Source organism: Micromonas commoda, chromosome 12 (assembly GCF_000090985.2).
Source record: "Micromonas commoda chromosome 12, complete sequence".
In the NCBI taxonomy this organism is placed as follows: Eukaryota; Viridiplantae; Chlorophyta; class Mamiellophyceae; order Mamiellales; family Mamiellaceae; genus Micromonas; species Micromonas commoda.
The window spans coordinates 939,638-957,441 of NC_013049.1; the positions used below are offsets into that span (position 1 = coordinate 939,638).

The 17,804-nt window shown below is 66.1% G+C and overlaps 9 protein-coding genes across 9 annotated transcripts; 6 read left to right on the forward strand and 3 right to left on the reverse strand.

The window, feature by feature from the left end:
* The first annotated feature begins 677 nt into the window (after window positions 1–677).
* MICPUN_109234 (predicted protein) lies at window positions 678–1,815 on the forward strand. The gene has a single exon (XM_002509083.1). The coding sequence runs from the start codon at window positions 719–721 to the stop codon at window positions 1,742–1,744; it is 1,026 nt and encodes a 341-aa protein (XP_002509129.1). The 5' UTR covers window positions 678–718; the 3' UTR covers window positions 1,745–1,815.
* An 816-nt stretch (window positions 1,816–2,631) lies between these two features.
* On the forward strand, window positions 2,632–3,866 carry MICPUN_109233 (predicted protein). Its single transcript, XM_002509084.1, has one exon. The coding sequence runs from the start codon at window positions 2,663–2,665 to the stop codon at window positions 3,755–3,757; it is 1,095 nt and encodes a 364-aa protein (XP_002509130.1). The 5' UTR covers window positions 2,632–2,662; the 3' UTR covers window positions 3,758–3,866.
* A 63-nt stretch (window positions 3,867–3,929) lies between these two features.
* On the forward strand, window positions 3,930–5,000 carry MICPUN_62894 (predicted protein; the record flags this gene model as incomplete). The annotated part of the gene is made up of 1 exon (XM_002509085.1): window positions 3,930–5,000. The coding sequence occupies one exon, from the start codon at window positions 3,930–3,932 to the stop codon at window positions 4,998–5,000; it is 1,071 nt and encodes a 356-aa protein (XP_002509131.1).
* A 90-nt stretch (window positions 5,001–5,090) lies between these two features.
* MICPUN_62893 (predicted protein) lies at window positions 5,091–6,145 on the reverse strand (the record flags this gene model as incomplete). Its single annotated transcript, XM_002509344.1, has 3 exons — window positions 5,091–5,443; window positions 5,851–5,942; window positions 6,045–6,145. The coding sequence occupies 3 exons, from the start codon at window positions 6,143–6,145 to the stop codon at window positions 5,091–5,093; spliced, it is 546 nt and encodes a 181-aa protein (XP_002509390.1).
* A 109-nt stretch (window positions 6,146–6,254) lies between these two features.
* Window positions 6,255–9,679, forward strand: MICPUN_62892 (predicted protein; the record flags this gene model as incomplete). Its single annotated transcript, XM_002509086.1, has 3 exons — window positions 6,255–6,498; window positions 6,591–6,754; window positions 7,107–9,679. 3 exons carry the CDS (start codon window positions 6,255–6,257, stop codon window positions 9,282–9,284), a joined length of 2,586 nt encoding a protein of 861 aa, XP_002509132.1. The 3' UTR covers window positions 9,285–9,679.
* Window positions 9,560–11,750, reverse strand: MICPUN_62890 (predicted protein; the record flags this gene model as incomplete). Its single annotated transcript, XM_002509345.1, has 2 exons — window positions 9,560–11,424; window positions 11,643–11,750. The coding sequence occupies 2 exons, from the start codon at window positions 11,748–11,750 to the stop codon at window positions 9,820–9,822; spliced, it is 1,713 nt and encodes a 570-aa protein (XP_002509391.1). The 3' UTR covers window positions 9,560–9,819.
* An 839-nt stretch (window positions 11,751–12,589) lies between these two features.
* On the forward strand, window positions 12,590–15,101 carry MICPUN_62889 (predicted protein; the record flags this gene model as incomplete). Its single annotated transcript, XM_002509087.1, has 2 exons — window positions 12,590–12,874; window positions 13,327–15,101. 2 exons carry the CDS (start codon window positions 12,590–12,592, stop codon window positions 14,944–14,946), a joined length of 1,905 nt encoding a protein of 634 aa, XP_002509133.1. The 3' UTR covers window positions 14,947–15,101.
* Window positions 15,102–15,119: 18 nt separating this feature from the next.
* Window positions 15,120–16,553, reverse strand: MICPUN_103325 (major facilitator superfamily; the record flags this gene model as incomplete). The annotated part of the gene is made up of 1 exon (XM_002509346.1): window positions 15,120–16,553. One exon carries the CDS (start codon window positions 16,551–16,553, stop codon window positions 15,120–15,122), a length of 1,434 nt encoding a protein of 477 aa, XP_002509392.1.
* Window positions 16,554–16,837: 284 nt separating this feature from the next.
* Window positions 16,838–17,641, forward strand: MICPUN_87026 (predicted protein; the record flags this gene model as incomplete). Its single annotated transcript, XM_002509088.1, has 1 exon — window positions 16,838–17,641. The coding sequence occupies one exon, from the start codon at window positions 16,838–16,840 to the stop codon at window positions 17,639–17,641; it is 804 nt and encodes a 267-aa protein (XP_002509134.1).
* Between the last annotated feature and the right edge of the window lie 163 nt (window positions 17,642–17,804).

The following is a 17,804-nucleotide window of genomic DNA, read 5'->3' on the forward strand; positions in this document are numbered from 1 at the left end:
GGGCTAGAGCTCGATGGGGCGGGCGCTCGCGGCGCTCGCGGCGCTGCTCGTCGTCGTCACCGACGCGCGTCCCGTCGCAGACCCCGAGCGGCCGTTCGCCCGCGTCAGGGCGTCGGACGACGCGCGGTACTCGGACGCCGACGCCCCTCTCATGATGTTCCCGAGCGCGCAGCTGGACGGGCGACTGTGGGCGCGACACGCGGACGGGGCGTGGGCGCGGGGCGAGGGGCGATGGCGCGACGCGAACGTCGCGATGGCGAAGTACGCGCGCGTGCATCGCGCCGTCCTCGAGGCCGAGGCTGAGGCCGAGGCCGAGGCCGACGCGACGACGGCGGCGGCGGGCGAAGGAGGCTCCCGGCGCCGCGAGCCGAGATTCGTGGTGTGGCGGGGGCGCAACCTCGCGGGGTGCCCGTTCCCGCGCAGGCTCCGCGCGGCGGCGTCCGCGCTCGCGCTCGCGCTCGTCACCGACCGCGCGTTCCTGGTCGACGATCCCATCCTGGAGAGGCTCCTGGACCTCGACGCGTCGGGCTCGTTCCCCATCGACGTGCGCGTCCCGCGGCGCGCCGTCCTCGACGACGACTCGATGGCGCTTTCGCTCTCGACGTTCAAGACGACGTTAACGACGAACAAACGGGGAAACGGGGAAACGAGGGAGGATCCATCCGACGACACTAGCCACCGCGGGCACGTATCGCTCCCGTGCGGCGGCGTCGCGGGGATGCGCGCGTCCGCCTCGCGCACAGCTGTGTTCTTAGCCGACGAAGCCGTCGACTGGACCGAATCGCTCGTGCACGATGAATTCGCTTTCGATTTACTTCGCCGATCGGGCCTGGGCGAGGACGCGGCGGACGTCGCCGGGACGTTCATGTCGTTCCTGCTTCGGCCCAGGCGCGTACACGGGTTGGGGTCGCCGGTGTTGTTAACAACGCCGGAGGGAGAGGGCGAGATCGCCGGATCGATCCCCGCGCGTGTCGTCGTCGGCGTGCACGCGCTGGAAGACGCGCTGGAGTACCGCTCGGACGTGGCGGAGGACGAGGAGGACTCCGGGGACGCGGAGGTTGGGGGTTCGATCCCCACCGCGGGCGAGGACCCGGCGGGCGAACTGAGGGCGTGGACCGAATCCTGCGTCGCGGCGCTGACGTCGCCGCGCCCGCGACGGGACGGCGGCGGCGACGGCGCGAGGAAAAAACGGGGCGGGCGGCTATCGGGTCTGTTCCGAGTCGCCGGAAAACAAACGCCGGTTCGGAGTCGTACCGACGTCGAAGGTTCGAATCCGGATGGGGCCGCAAGGCAGGTTTTCGATGTCCACGTGGCGTTCGAGGACGCGTCGTTCAGCGCGCGCGGCGCCGGGACGGTTCGCGCGTGGGCCGAGCGAGTCTTCGCGAACAAACACGGTTCAAACAAGCACGAGTCCTCGAACGAGCACGGTTCAAACGAGCACGAGGCTGGGTCGGACGACGCGTCGCTCGCGGACCTCGTGGCGCTGACGGCGGGTTCCGACGCGCTGGTGGTGACCGCCCTCGGTTCGGACCTCGGGGGTGTCGTTTCGGCGGTGTGGCGGGCGGTGACGGGCTCGGACGCGTACGCGCCCGGCGATGGTTGCGGCGGGGGCGGGAACGAAGGAACACAGCTGTGGCGGGGGTCGTTTGGGGGCGAGCGGGCGGCGGCGCTGGCGAGGGCGACGGGGCGAGGGGTCGTCGCGCCGGCGAGGCGGGCGTCGAGGGGCGGCGAGGGGGAGTGCTGATGGGAGTCGAGGCTGATGGGAGCTCAGGAGTGTTGGAAATATTTCACCCCCGGGCGGGCGTGGTCCCGGGCACTTGGGACTGAGACTCGATTTTCCCTCGTCACGCGTTTCACCCTCGGCCGCAATCGGCGCGGGTCATTCCACGCGGCTCCCGCCCTCGTGCACCGAGTGGACGTCGTCTAGGCCACGATGGCCGCATCTATCATGTTCGGCGGCTCCGCCGCCGCCGCCGCCGCGCGCCCTCGCGCCGCCGAGGTACGCCCCGCCCCGCGCCGACCCGATCGCGCGTCGATGAAACATCTGCAACGAACCCTAGCAGGGCACCAAAAAGCGCCTCGAAAAGATCCGCGACCCTCGCACCCTCGCGCCCCTTCCTCTCGCGCCCCAGACCTCGACCGTGACTCCCTCCTCTCCGTCCCGACCGCGTAGGTTTCCGCGAGGCGCTCCGCGTCCCTCGCCGGCGCGCGCCCGGCCTCCCTCGCCGCGCGCGCCCCGACCCACCAATCCGCCCGACGATTCGCCGCGATCGGCCCCATTCGTCGCGATCGATCGGCGCTCTCCGTCCGGGCGCAGGCCAAGCGCCCCGTGGACGCGGAAGATCTCACCCCGGCCAACCCCGATGCCCTCAACCCGGCCAAGGAGACCAAGGACGTCTACGGCGGACCCGCCAAGCTGAAAGAGGGTCTGCGCAGGCAGACCATCTTGATCTACGTCGCGGATGAGACTGGCATGATCAACAGAGTCGCCGGGGTGTTCGCCAGGCGCGGGTACAACATCGAGTCCCTCGCCGTGGGGCTCAACATCGACAAGGCCATCTTCACCGTCGTCGTCATCGCGTCCGACGGCGACTGCGCCAAGCTCATCAAGCAGATCAACAAGCTCGCCAAGGTTCGTAAAGTCGAAAACGTCACGGACAAGATGTGCGTAGAGCGCGGGCTCATGCTCATGAAGGTCAACGCCAAACCCGAGCAGCGAACGGAGCTGGCGGAGCTCGCCAAGATCTTTCGAGCGTCCATCGTGGACGTCTCCCCGACGTCGCTCACGATGTCCACCGTCGGCGATCCGGGCAAGAACCGCGCGTTCCAGCAGGCGTGCCTAAAGTTTGGCATCCTCGAGGTGGCCAGGACCGGTAAGCTGGCGCTGAAGCGCGAGCCCGTCTTCTCGGAGTCCCGCAGGCGCCGCGTGAAGCTCATGGAGGCCATGAAGGAGGCGCGCGCGGCGGTCGCGGGCCTCAGGGGCGGTTCGGGGTCCGAGAAGGAGGAGCTCATCGCCAGCCGGATCGTTCGAGCCGTCGCGAACATGGGGGAAGGGGGCGACGGCGAGCTCAACATCGGCGACACCTACGCCGCCATGGAGGACGGCGACGGCAGCGGCGTGTGGGACGTGCCCGTGCTCAACGCGCAGTACCAGGGCGCGGGCAAGTCCGGCGGCATCGACATGTCCGACGGCATCCCCAAGATGGACCCCAACGCCAAGTACACGCCGCACACAATCTCCATCGTCGTCATGAACAAGCCGGGGGTCCTGGACGTGGTGACTGGGGTCTTCGCCAGGCGCGGGTACAACGTCCAGTCCCTGGGCGTCGGGCCCGAACGGACGTTCGACATCTCGCGCATCTCCACCGTCGTCCCGGGCACCTTCGACGACATCACCAAGCTGCTCCGTCAGCTCCTGAAGGTTCCTTACGTGATATCCGCCGAGGACATCTCTCGAACGCCCTTCGTGGAGCGCGAGCTGATGCTCGTCAAGGTGGTGTGCCCACGCAATATGCGCGGGGAGCTCGTCGACCTGTGCAACATCTTCCGGTGCAAGGTTGCGGACGTCAGCGAGGACACGGTGACGATCGAGGTTAGCGGGAAGGTGAGCAAGATTGGCGCCATCCAGTCGCTGCTGGAGCCCTACGGCATCCTGGAGGTGGCGAGGAGCGGGCGGGTGGCGCTTCCCAGGGACTCCGGCGTGGACTCGAAGCTCCTCGCGGCGATCGAGGACGAGGGCGACCTGGAGTTCGCGTGAGGCACGGTTCACGGAGGGAGAGATAGAGATAGAGGGTGTCTGTGGGCGCGGGCGCGTCACCGGGATAGTTTGAGATTTTTTTCTTGGAACGGACGATATTTTGTGGAGCCTCCTCGGCAACCCCTCGCGGCTTTCGTTCACATCTCCGCTGCACGTTCGGCGCGACGCCGCCATGTCCGCGCTCGCGCCCCGAGCGATCGCGAGCGTCGCCGCGCGCCGCGCGCTTTTCCTCCGCTCGCCGCGCGGTCGTATCTCGCGCGTCTCGCGCCCCCTCCACTTCTTCACGCGAAACGCGACTGACGGCCCTAGCCAAGACAAGCCCTTTCCGCCGGGCGACGCGCGCGAGTACGACGCCGGCGCGATCCTCAACAGGACGGGTACGCACGCGCGTCGCCCCTCGTTTCCCGCCATCTTCGAGGACGCGCGCCCGGACGAGCTCGCGCCGCCTCCCTCGCGCCGGGTCCTCTCCTCGTTCCCGACGCTTTTCACGTATCGCTCCTATGTATCCCCGCGCGCAGGCTTCCTCGTCACCGCTCAGTCCTCCCGCGAGCGGAAACGCGTCGCCCGCGCCGTCGAGGAGGCCAAGTACATGCTCACGCGCGGCGACGATCCCCCGGCGTTGGGCGAACCCGCCCCGCTGCTCAAGGCGGGCGAGCTCGGATGCGCCTTCCTCCCGCTCCTCGGCCACCTCCCAAACATGGTCACCGCGTACGCCAAGGAAGCGGTGACGACATTCGTATCCGACCCGCCCCCGCCCCACAACACCCCGGAGTACCTCGCAAGGCTCGTCCCCGTCGAACGCGCGTGCGACGCGTCCGTGCACGCCATCGCGGAGACGCTGACGCAGATCGTCGAGTTTGAGCACCCCGAGCTCAGACCGACGTTGGAACCCCAAACGTACGGCGACGCCGCGAGGGACGCCGTTCCTTGGACGATGCACTACGAACACCACGGCCACACGCGCGACGTGCCCCGCGCCGCGCTCGAGGACGCCGTCGCGGCGATGTTCCCGCCCCCGGACTTCGTTCGCGAGGACGAGAGCGTCGGTGGGGACACCGCGAACAACGAGAAGTCAAAGTTTTGCGTCTTCGTTGCGGTGTTCGAGGGCGCCGCGCTGGTGACGGTGACGCGCGACTGGGACGTGACGCGCGGGTATCGCGTGCGGGAGATGGCGGAGCGCGAGGAGGCGCGACGCGAGGGTGCCGAACACGCCGCGGCGGAGACGACGGGAGGGGGGGGGTAGCCGTGACGGGGGACGAAGAAGCCCGACGCGCCCCCGACTCCGAGCTTCGTGTACGTCTCATCAGCCTTTTTTGTCTCCCCGCAGACGGCGTTATCTCGCGGCCCAGGGCGACTTGCTCCACACACCACTAGTATTTTTCCCTGGTAGCCGTGTGTGAACCACGTCGCCCTGGGCTGTACCTTGTTGAAGCGTTAACGCCGTCTGCGCGGAGTGGCGCGGCACGAAGCTCGGCGTCGGCGTCGCGCACAGCTGTGTTTTCCGGCGCGTCCCGTGCGCTCGCGCCGCAGGTCCGACCCTGGACCTGTGCGGCATGATATCTGTGCTGCACGGGACGCGCCCGAGGGACGCTCTCGGGGTTCGATGCCCGAGAACAACAGCACGGAACGACGATCCATGTTGGGATGCACGGTGAGGTGCAGCGCCAACATAGATCGTGTCGAGTTCTGTGCTGTAGTTCGTATCATAGACTAAACAGGCAGGTATCGAGACCCGAGAGCGTGAGAGTAGACGGCCGCGCGGTTTTTAACTCAAAACTCGCCCGTCGATTCCACAGCGCGTTCGGTGAAAGTCTTATCGCCTCGGCGCATCTGATGCACCGTTCGCCGTAATTATATTTTTCCGGCGGTTCTCGTGACTGTTTGTCACTGGATTCGAATTCCTCCCGATGTGGCACCACTGGTGAGTATCGCGTCCACGTCAGGTTTCGCCAATAAAATGGCGGGCTCACGACCGCTTTTGCCCACTCGAGGACAACTGGCATTTAGAATCTTCCGATCGCGCTTTCTTTGATGTTCCTGAGTTTTCCACCGCTGATTCAATGTAAATTACGCATCGTGCGTCCTCTATTTACCCATACGAGCCGGTATCCAACGTTCCGAAACCCACCCCGCGGGATATTTCCACCACTCCGATATTTCACCAAAGAGAATCTTCAGCGATTGCCTGTGCCGGGTGGACTTGGCGCCAGAAAGAGTTTGCCGTTCATGACAAATCGAAACACGTGACTCGTAAACCACGGTTTATTCGCGCCGAATCACACTCCACCGTACGCTTTTTATCTCTTCGCGTCTCTTGGACCTCGAAACGTTGGTGTTTTCCTGGGTTCCCAACTCGTCACCCGCTCTGCCCGGGTTCGAGCACGTCATCTTCGTGCCATAAATCCTGGCGCCGGACGCGCGGACGAGCCACGACGAGACGCGAGTTGCACGACGAACACGTCTCCGAATGCACTGTGCGAGTATCTGAGTGCAAGCCATGAACTGTAATCTCGCTCTCTCGTTGAATCCGTGCCTCGCGCGCGCGCCCCGCCGGGCGCTCGCGCGAGGCCGGCAGCGAAGGCTTCAGAAAAAGAGCACGGTCGTGCGGAGCGCGCTGAGCAGCAAGCAGCCGACGGAGGAGGGCGCGGGCGCGCCCGGCGTGTCGAGCGACCCGTTCAGCTCCATGATGAACTTCATCTCCGACGTTAACCCGCTCGCGTCGGTCTTCAAATCCCCTGACGGTGCGTCCCGTCGCGTCCCAAGCACCCGCGGCACCTTACCCTAGGCGACTGTAACTTACGCATGCACCCGCCCGCACCCGCCCCACCAACAGACAAGCTCCACGTGCACTTCGGCGCGGGACGGCTCGGGTTCGGGCTCGTGTTGCCCGCGCTCGAGAGCAGCGGGTCCCCGTACGTCATCATGAACCGTCCCTCCAAGGTTTGGCATCCGATCATCGCCGGAGAGGAGGAGGCACAGCAGCACGTCGCGGTCAAGGTAGGCGAAAGGATTCTCCCGACCCGATCGGCCAGCGCGTTTGAAATGCGTCGACGCGGGGGTTGCGCGCGCCGAGCGCGAAACGCACGACGCCGCGATCCCCCCGGTCGCCCCCGGATCTCGCCGGTTTCCCTCCGAACGCTTCTTTCGTCCCGAACCCAAAGCCGGGGTGCGCCGACGCCCGAGGCGCGACTCCGCGCCCCCGCGACGGGCCCTCCCCGCCGTTTGGGGACCCGCCGGCCCATATCCGCACGAGCCACCGGATGGGGATATTTTTTTTAACACTTCCCTGCCGCGCCATCCTCGACGTACGTCGCCGCTCACCCGCAACCCGCTCCGTTCCCGTTCGCAGATCAACGGCGAGTGCTCGTGCGGCGGCAGAGGCCTCCACGTCATCACCGAGGCGGACATCCGCTCCAGGGAGGACGGCGTCCTCGGATGCCTCAAGGAGGGCCTCGACAAGGGCGCGCGAGGATTTTTGCTCCTCTCCATGGATGTGGACCTCACCGCGCCGCTCGTCGCCCAGGCGACGTCGTTCTCGTGCGCGCTCGGTCCCGCGGTCGACGTCCTCGTCAACCTCCTCGTGCAGCTCCCCGACTGCGAGGACGAGAACCGCCCGGTGCTCTACGCGTGCGAAAACGATCACAGCTCAGTTGAGAAGCTGCAGTTCGCGCTTCGGACGAAGATCGAGGCGGTGCCGTGCATGGTGGACCGCATCTGCGTGGATTTGCAGGTGACCGAGGACGGGCGCGAGGTGGCGGTCACCGCGGAGGGGCACGAGGGATCCATCGTCGTGCTCAATCAACCCGAGAGCGGCGAGGGCGCCGACGGCGACGGTCCCCTCGCGGGCGATTACGTGTCCAACCCCGAGAACGAGAAGGACTCGAGGTACCTGTACCGCAAGAAACTGCTCACCGTGAACGGCATGCACACCGTCATCGCGTTCCGCACGCTGTGCTCGTACGCGCAGAACCAACGAAACTTTCAGCCCCCCGAGAAGTGCCTCGCGCTTCCGCTCCTCTCTGACGAGACAATCACGGAGGAGCAGCGGAAGGAGATTTGGACGTGGGGCGTGGCGCAGCTGCTGGTGCTCATGTGGGAGCACGGTTTGACCACCATGATGCGCGTGCACGGCAAGGAGTCGCCCGAGGAGCTCGTACTCTTCCTTCTGGACCAGCTCCGGACGACGCTGGATCGATTTTTCAGCATTGAGGACTCCACCGCGCGCGTCCTCGGCGGCGGCGTGTCGCTGCGGTACGAGGGCAGGCTCCTGCCCACGTTCGATACCCTTAACTCCGACATCTTCACCGTCGGCTGGGACGAGACCTCGCCGCAGCTGGCGCTCTTAAAGGAGGCTGGGCTGGACTTTGACGAGATGAAGGAGACTCTCAAGTCGCTCGTGGACGAGGCTCGGCCGTTCGCCGCGGTGGACAAGCGCGCGCGCGCCATGCAGGCCCTCGAGGAGGCCATGAAAGAGGAGCAGGCGGCCGTGCAGATCCGCGAGACGCAGATTCGATGCAACGCCGCCTCCGACATCGCCGTGCTCTTCGACTTTGACGGCACGCTGGGCGACACGGAGACGTGCGCGATGGAGGTTGCGTTCTGGGAGCTCGCCCCGTACTTCCCCAACGTCCTCGCCGAGGATCTCACCCCGCAGCGCATGAAGGAGTTCATCCGTCTCAACGCGGGCAAGGCTTTCGAGCTCATGTTCGACAGGGTCGAGAGCGACAGAGCCGCGGTGGGCCTCCCCCCCATCGAGGAGGTTCGCTCCAGGTTTCAGGAGGATTTCGACATCATCCAGGTTGTCAACTCCAACCGCGCCGCGCTGGGTCTGCAGCCGTTCGAGATGGTCCGCGAAGACCACGCGTCCATCCTGGACAAGGCCCGCGACGAGACCCTCGTCGCGCTCACCGCTCTGGCCAAGCCGAACGACGGCGTGATCAAGGCGCTCAACTTTTTGAAAATATCGGGCTTCAAGTACGCGGTGTCCACCACGTCGCCCAAGCCCCGCGTGCCCGTGTGCATCGAGACGGCGCGATTGACCGACTTTTTCCCCGAGGAGAAGGTCCACTCCGGCTTCAGCGACTTCGACCCGCCCAAGTACAAGCCAGCGCCCGACGTTTACATCAAGGCGGCGGCGGCGGAGGAGGTGCCCGTGGATAATTGCATCGCCGTCGAGGATTCCGTGTCGGGCGTCGGATCCGCGGCGAACGCCAAGATCGGCCTCATCGTTGGGTACGTCGGCGGCTCGCACATCCCGTACGATAGGCGCGAGGAGCAGGCGAAGGCGCTGATGAAGGGCGGCAAGAGCATAGACAGGCGGGGAGCGGATATCGTCATCACCGACATGACGGACCTGCCCACGGTGGCCAACTTTTTCCTCGACCTGAAGCTCGACTGCGGGGACGACGAGCAGTGCCTGGCGCGGCCGTACGACTTCAGCCAGCTCGGGCCGTCGCTCGTGGATAAGATTTACACTCCGGAGTTCTCCGGTGCGATGCCGGAGGCGGAGGATGTCAATCCGAGGTAGAGTCGAGTGGGGGTTCTTTTTTGGGGCGGCGTCAGTCGGGGAAACGACGAACGCGTATATCAACAGCAACATGGTGGAGGTCGGATGGACCTGTATAACGGAGTACTAACACACTTGCGACGAAAAGTGGGCCTCAACGGCGGTGTGCGGTGGGAGGCCCGCGACAAAAAAATAGGAAAGAAACTAGAGCCGGCACTTTGTCTTCTGTCAATGATGTCATAAAACGCAAGCTTTTCAACTGAAAACGACGCAGCGCAGCGCGTGGGGACACGGAGTGTGAAGAATGCAGCAGTGCAATTTGAATTCAAAACTTCGTGTTCTAAAAAGAATCGTGTGGTAAGGGTAATATCCCATCCATAGGTACAGTAGTAAATCGTCGATCGCTCGTTCGGATCGTTTTGTATGCGTATAGCCCCGGTGGGGTGACGACAGCCGCCGGACAGGCTTTGTGTCCGCGTCGCGTCGCCCCCCATCATCGTATCGTCGATGCGTCGCAGGTGCACTCGAAGGCCCCTCGAGTCAAGTCGAACGAGAATCACGCCTCGAGCGAGACGAAAACCGCCGCCTCGTCGTCCGCGCGCCACTCATCCGTCTCGATGGTATCCGCCACGCACGTCTCGTCCAGCGCAAACGTCCCGCTCGCCCTCTCCCTCGCGCGCTCCAGGCTGGACAGATCCGCGTTGCTGTTGTGACCCACGCCGAAGATGGCGCCCAGCAGCGTCGCCTCCAGACCCGCCTGGTCGATGTCGAGGAACTCCCGCTTGACGGCTTCGCGCCAGCCCTCGTGGCGCGCGAGCACGCCGAAGATTTCCTCGATGTCGAGGAAAGCCTCCAGACCAACCGTGGCCCCGATGGCCCCGATGTTCTCCTTGTCCATCTCCCACGGCGCCGTGACGAGCCCGGCGGAGGCGTCCTTGATCTTCTCGCCGTCCCGCACTTTTTGCCGGAGAAAGTGCGCCCACGCCGCGACGTACAACGCGAAACCTCGCACCGTCCCCTCGCGCGCCAGCCTCTCCATGATCACCTCGCGGCCCTGCACCCTGAACTTTTCGCTGCCGTCCATGGCGACGCGGTCCAAGGTGTCCTTGACGGCGACGTTCTCGAACCGCGAGAGCACCAGGTCGACGTACTCGTCCAGCACGGCGAGGAGTTCGCCGGGCATGGTGGGATCCGCGACGAGCGAAGCCGCGATCTCCTCCGTCATCAGCCGCCTGAGGAAGGGCTTGATCATCTTGTGCGTGACAGCCTCGTGGACGTGCGTCAGTCCCGCGAGCGCGCCGACGTAGCACATGGCGCTGTGCGTGACGTTGAGGAGGCGAACCTTCATGAGCTCGTGCGGTCGCACGTCGGGCACGAGCAGCGCGCCCACTCGCTCCCACGCGGGCCTCGCGCCGTCGACGAAATCATCCTCGATGACCCAGTGCTTGTACGGCTCGCACATCACCGGCCACGCGTCGTCGATGCCGGCGCGCTCCTTGAGGTCGGCGATGTCCGCAGGGGACGTCGCGGGGGTGATGCGGTCCACCATGGTGCTCGGGTACTTGACCTCATCCTCGAGCCACGCGCACAGCGATTCGTCGCACTCGGGGGCGTCTCGCGCGGCGTTGATGACGCGCCTCTTGGCCACCTCGCCGTTGTGGGGAAGGTTGTCGCAGGACATCACGGTGAAGGGCCGGCGGCCGAGGCGGTGACGCGCCGCGAGCGCGGCGAGGATGAGGCCAAAAACCGTGGCTTTCGCGCACGCGGCGTCGATGGACTCGGGCATGGAGAGCTCGGGGTCGTCGAGGACGCCCTGGTTGGCGAGCTCGAGGAGCTTGTGGTCGCCCTCGTTGAGGGGGACGCGGTAGCCGTACTCGGTGATGGTCAGCGAGACGATCTTGGTGGAGGGCGCCGCGAGGAGCCTGACCACGGCGGCGGGATCTTCAAAGGACAGGAGCATGTCGCGGAGGGTGCAAACCTCGTGGACGTGCATGTCCATGGCGTCGACGTCGGTGCCCTCGCGCGCGACGATGGGGTAGCGCCAGTCGTTGTTCTTGAGGTAGTCGCGCATCTTGGCGTCCCACTCGAGGACGCCCACGCCGGTGTAGCACCAGTCCTTCGCCGCGTCAAAGTCCTGACGCAGGAGGTCGTCGGTGTACGCCTGTTGGGACGAATTGGGAGGTCGGGAGACGGACGGGTCAGCGCGAGGCTCTCGGGTCGGTGGACGGGGGTATCGGGCGCTCAAAGTCGCTTCGCGTGGGGTCCCGTGCGACGGATATCGGGCTCGTTCGGCGCGTCGCGGCCGATGGACCGCGCCAGCGCGCGGTTCGTCCGCGCGACATTCCGCGTAATCCCGAACTGCAAATTCCGAAAGCTCACCTGCTGATGCGAGCGGTGGAAACCGCCGACGCCGAAGTGCACGATGCCGGTGGAGAGATCTCCGCGGTCGCACGCGACCGCCTCGGTGCGGGTGACGGTGCCCGTCATGTTTTACGAGCGGAAGTTCACGCGGGTGGCGAGCTCGGGCGCGTGCGTCTGTGCCGGTTGGCCCAGCCACATCCGCGTTTTCTTTTTGCGCGGTGCGAGTTTCACGCGTTTTGTTCGGGCAGTCAAAAAGGTTGTGCGCCCAGTGCTTTGAAACTTTCCCGCGTTCCGATTGGCTGGCGGCGTGAATCTGTGCGCTTGAAACGGAGAATTTCCCCAAACGGAGGTTTACGAACCGTGACACACACACCCTTTCGTGATCCAACGGCCGGTTTTATCACCAAAATTGACGCACCACCCTACGCCGTAAGCAGTGACTCCCTTTTGCGGCGCATTTCGGCCGAGGGTTGGAAAACGCGCTCCCAAACCCAGAACGACGGTCTGTTCCAAAACAAGATGAAAATCTCACGTGTTTTCCGTGGCTCATCCGCGACGCGCTTTGGTGATATTTCGTCAGCCGGCGGTGGGGACGGCGAATTTCCGCGCGAAATCAGACTGACGCGCCATACGGAACGGTCTCGGCACCGAACACGGCACGCCAGTGAGTCAGCCGTCGAAATCGGATTCGCACCGGGAGTGTGTCACGGCCGCGCGATGTGCCAGCGGACCATCGCGAAAGAGAATCGCGAGTCGGGTTCTCGGTTTACGAACCGTGAAAAGCGAATCCGTCTGAAAAAGCAGCGCAAAAGCGGCTCTCAGCATCTCTCAGCCACGTTTTTTCGCATCCGCGCGTCAGCTTTCCAGTGGAGTCGCGCCAGCTGGACCGGCGTTTGCACAAATTGCGCCGTCGCGACGGCGGATTAACGCGCGCGCGCAGGACCGGACGATTCGCCGCACGAAAGATGGCCGCGCACGTCGCCGCGATGATTGGCTTTAGGACCGCGCTCGCCGCTCCGCGTGCGCTTCGGCGCGTTCCCCGCTCCCGCGCCGCCCGAGAGACGCGCGGGGGTAACGACGGTGGTTTCCCCGTGGTCAGGGCGGAGATTCGCAGGATAGCCTCCCCCGACGGCACGGTGGTGGACCTGCCGAACGTGACGTTCAAGCGCCCCCCGGCGGTGGACCGCGCCGCGTGCAAGAGCGGCATGATGCACATCGGCGTCGGCGGCTTCCACAGGTCCCATCAGCAGGTGCGCGCCGCCCCGCGTTGAACCGCCCCAACCCCTCGCGCGTCTCTTCGTGGTCGAAAACGACCCCGTCGACATCCCACGTGGAACGGGAACCATCCGACTCGGAATGACTGCGGCGCCGCGCCGCGCGTCTCGCGCCCGGCGCGTCGTTCGGGCCGCGCCGCGCCGTTTTCGACCCGTTCGCGTCGGTGCGAAACGGCCCGCGCGCGCGACGCGGATTCGCACGCGCGTTCGCGGCGCGGCGCGGCGCGCCCAACGGGGGGACACCCATCTTGCCGCACTAGCTCCCTTTTGCGAACTTAACCCCCGGTTTCTGGTTCGGGTTTTGGCACACACACGGATGAAGAGGAACCGCCGCCAGCTGTGTCGCCGCCTCTCCCTACACGTTTCTCTCCGCCCGCAGCCGCCGCCTTCTGACGACGCCCCGTTCCCCGTTCCCGAACACGACGCAGGCGTTCATGAACGAGCTCCTCGACGTCAACTTCGACGTCGCCAAGAACTGGTGCACCACGGGCGTGGGCGTCATGCCAAACGATTCAGCGATGCGCGATTACCTGCGCGATAACGACTGGACGTATCCCATCGTGGCGCGCTCCGGCACCGACGCGAGCACGATGCGCGCGGAGGTGGAGGAGGTGTACGCGCTGCGGGACATGATCCTCGCGTTCGAGGATCCGATCGCGTGCATCGAGGCGATGGCCAACCCCGACGTCAAGATCGTGTCGCTGACGATCACAGAGTTTGGCTACAGGGTTCCTCTCAACTCGAGCGACTTCAAGTTCATCGAGCGCGCGTTGAACGGCGAGATGGACTGCGAGACGCCGTACCCGGAGGACATGGAGAAGCCGTCGACGTTCGGAATCATCTGCGCCGCGGCGGCGGCGCGGTTCGAGCGCGGCCAGCGGCCGTTCACGCTGATGAGCTGCGATAACCTGCCTCACAACGGCGACGTGTGCAAGGGGCGAATGACCTCCGCCGCCGAGGAGCTGGTGTGCGCTGGCCTGTGCTCGGTCAGCCTCGACGAGTTTGTCGTCTGGCTTCAGAACGAGGTGCGGTACCCGAGCACCATGGTGGACCGCATCACCCCGGCCACGTCTTGGGACGACATCGCGACCATGCCGGACAAGTACGGCTTCGAGGATAAGTGGCCGGTGATGTGCGAGCCGTACAAGCACTGGGTCATCGAGGATGATTTCGTCGACGGCGCGAGGCCGCCGTGGGAGACGGTCGGCGCGACGCTGACCAAGGACGTGGTGTCGCACGAGCTCATGAAGGTTCGCCTCCTCAACGTCACGCACAGCGCCATGTGCTACGTCGGCATCCTCGCGGGGCTGACGCACGTCCACGAGGCGTGCCTGCACTCGAAGATCCGCTCGTACTTGGAGCTCGTGATGCTCGAGGAGATCGCCCCGACGCTTCGCGCCAACCCCGAGATGGACAAGTCGCTGTGCGATCGCATCCCCTCGTACGCGCGGAGCGTTCTGGAACGTTTCGAGAACGTCGCCGTGAAGGACCAGCTGGACCGCATCGCGATGGACGGGAGCGAAAAGTTCAGGGTGCAGGGCTCGGGCGTCATTCGCGAGGGGATCGCGCTGGGACTTCCCATGGACGCCTTCGCGCTGTACGTCGCGGCGTGGGCGCACTTCGTCAAGCGCGAGGTGGAGGCTGGCGTGGAGGTGAAGGACATGGGCGCGCAAGGGGTCACCGCGCCGTTCCGCCCCGGAGGCACGGGGCTCCCCGCGTTTTTGGACATGGTCGACATCTTCGGAGATTTGGCGATGGACCTGACCTGGCGACAGAACGTGACGCGGATGTACGACACCATCAACGAGCACGGCATGGAGTTCGCGCTGGACGTCGTCCTCGGCACGGTGTCCGCGTTCCCAGACTCCATTCGCAGCGATCTGCGACTGGACAACCCGACTCGCGCACAGGAGGCGCAGCAGCTGGCGGGGGACGAAGCCGTCGTGGCCGTCGTCAACCCCGCGCGGCTCGCGTCGGCGGAGACCATCATGTACACCTCGGAGATGCTGATGGGCGAGGGGTCCTCCGTGAACGTCAACGCCAGGTGAGAGGACTGTTTTGTTTTGCTTTATAGCGCGCCGGCGGAAAGCTCGCCGCGGTCGGTCACCGGACCCGCGCCACTTCACGGGCCAAAGTCGAAAGATCCCGACTGCTCGAATGTACCACCATCAGTAAAGAATACGATCCCATCATTAAAGAGTTCATTCACTCGCGTACGCCGTTACGTTCGCCCCGGGGCGGGCCCCTCAGCGCCTGACGCTCGCGCCCGGGGAACCCCCCGCCCCGACCCGTCCCCCCCCCGCCCCGCCGCCATCGAGTCGGGGTCCGCCCAAAGCGCTTGTCCGCACGCGACGAACACCGCCGGCACCGCCGCCGCCACGAACACCATCGACAGCACCGCCCACGTCGGGTCCTGCACGTACAGGAGCGCCACGACGATGGGCGAGCACGTCTGTCCCGTCGCGAAGCACACTCTGCTCGCACCGGTGATTCGACCCATCGAGCCCGGCGCGTGCGCATCCGCGATGATCTTGATCCTCATCTGGTTGGGAACCTGCAGCAGCACGACGCAGAGGATCAGGAAGAACGTGACGGTCAGTATGCCCTCCTGCGTGCGATGCACCGAGGGGAGGGCCAAGACGGACAGCACCATCACGGTTCCGATCGAGCTGCACGTTATGCTGCAGTGCACGCCGAACCGCGCGACAAACGGCGGTATCAATCCGTACATGGCGACGACGTTGGCGACGGGGATGGCCATGAACGCCCACCCCACGCGCACGACCGACCACCCGAGCACCTGCTTCGCCATGAGCACGAAGAGCACGATGAACCCCATGAACAGGTACCCGGTGTTGAACGCGGTGTAGCAGTGGCTCACCATGGCGCCCGTTCGAAACACCGAGACTTTTTTTTCCAGCTGCGTCAACGCCCCGTCGCCAGCTGTGTCGCCGGCTGTGTCGCCGCCGCCGCCCCGATTCCCCCCCGGCCCACCCCCACCGCCTCCTCCCTCGCCCGCCTCGCCCACCGCGAAGCTCGCCCTCGGGGACATCCCCGCGCCCACCCCGACGCCAGCCTCCGCCTCCTCCCTGCGCCTCGCTCCGCTCTCCGTGACGGCCGGAAGATCTCTCTTCGCGACGACGGCTACGAAGACGAGCGCCGCGCCCGCGACGCACGCGGACAGCAGGTTCAACCCGAGCCACCCCATCGTTCCGTACGCGAGTCCGACGACGACGCCCCCGAGGGCGTAGCCGCCGTTGACGCTGAGCGAGTACGCGTTGACTCCCGCGAGCGTCTGCGCCTTGTCCTCCGCCCTCTGCAGGATGTACATGAGCGCCGCGACGAGAGGGGAGGACGCCCCGGCGACGAGCCGGATGGCGAGGAGCGCCCCGGGTCGCGTCTCCACCGCCGTGAGCGTGAACAGCACGACGTCGCCCAGCAGCGTCGCGAGCAGCGTCCGTTTCGCGCCCAGCCCGTCCCCAGCCGCGCCCACCGCGAAGTTTCCCATCGCGGCGCCCGCGTACTGCGCCGTGGTGATGGCGCCGGTCCACGTCGCCACCTGCGCGGGCGTCATCCCCGCCTCGTCCGCGCACCAGTAGGGCAGCGCCGGGGTGAGCATGGCCATCCCGAGGTAATCCGCGAACGTCGCGGCCATCCCGGGGAGGAACGGGAGCGGGAAGAGGTGCTCCGCGCATCGTCTCATCGCAGATCCCGTCGCAATCGACCCCGCGCCGCCGCCGCCGCCGTCGCCGCCGTCGCCGCTCCCTCGGCCGCCGTAGCCGCTCCCTCGGCCGCCCTTCCCCCCGCCGTCCGCGCGCCACCCGTCAGTGGCGCGTCGACGCTCCCCGCACCCCACCCCAACCCAACACGCGTTTGCGTTTGTGGAGTTCATCAGTTCGCATTCGCACTTGTCTGCGCGCGTTTGCGAAACATCATCTGATGGGGGGCGGCTGGACGGACCTCGGCGTGCGGGCGGATCCCGATAATCCGCTCGCCCTGCGCGAGCACATCGCCACCGCGGTGGCGCTCGGATACGCCACCGTCGCCACCGACACGCGCGTCGACGCTGGGGACAAGGCGGCCGGACGAGAGATCGCCCGCGGACTCGACCCCATCGACCCAGCGACGTTGGCCTCGGCGCTCGCCGACGCGTCCGCGCGAACAGGCGCGCGTCCCGTCCTGAACCGCCTCACGCGGCTGACGATCCGCTTCGGCGAGCCCGGGGAGCTCCAAACGCTGCTCAACGCCCACGACCGCGCGGTGCGAGCGTACGACATCCTCGCGCTCGAGCCCACCACCGAACGCGCGCTCGCATCCGCGTGCGCCAACCGCCGATGCGACGTCATCGCGCTCGCGCTGGGCGCACGGCCCAGCTTTCGATTGCGCGCGGGCGCGGTGAAAGCCGCGGCGTCGAACGGCATCGCCTTCGAGGTGGCGTATAACTCGGCGCTCATGGAGACGACGGCGAGGCGCAACTTTTTCGCCAACGCTGCATCATTGACTCGAGCGTGCGGGGGCGGGGGCGACGCGGGCGCGCCACACGGCGTCGGGGGCGTGGTCATCCTGACCGGGGGGTCGAGAAGAGCCAACGAGCTGAGGGCGCCGCTCGACGTCGTCAACCTGGCGACGATGTTCGGGATGAAGGACGGGGACGCGAGGCGAGCGATGGCGGCGCGGTGCGACGCGTTGGTGGCCCGCGCCGCTCGAAGGCGCGCCGCGGAAGCCGACGCCGCCGACCGCTGAGGGTTAGGGTTAGGGTTTAGTCAGGCGAGAGGCTTTAAGGCTGCGATGTCCACCGGCCGGCGGCTCAAAGAATTAGGTTGGTTAGAAGAGTTAGAAGACCGCTGTTATAGGGTCGAGCACGACCACCCCTACGTTATGAATGAGATCCACCATCTGTTCGTAC

Excerpts from the sequence above, each read along its gene's own strand:
- MICPUN_109234 (XM_002509083.1), top strand. The coding sequence starts at position 719 with ATGCGCGCGTCCGCCTCGCGCACAGCTGTGTTCTTAGCCGACGAAGCC.
- MICPUN_109233 (XM_002509084.1), top strand. The coding sequence starts at position 2,663 with ATGTGCGTAGAGCGCGGGCTCATGCTCATGAAGGTCAACGCCAAACCC.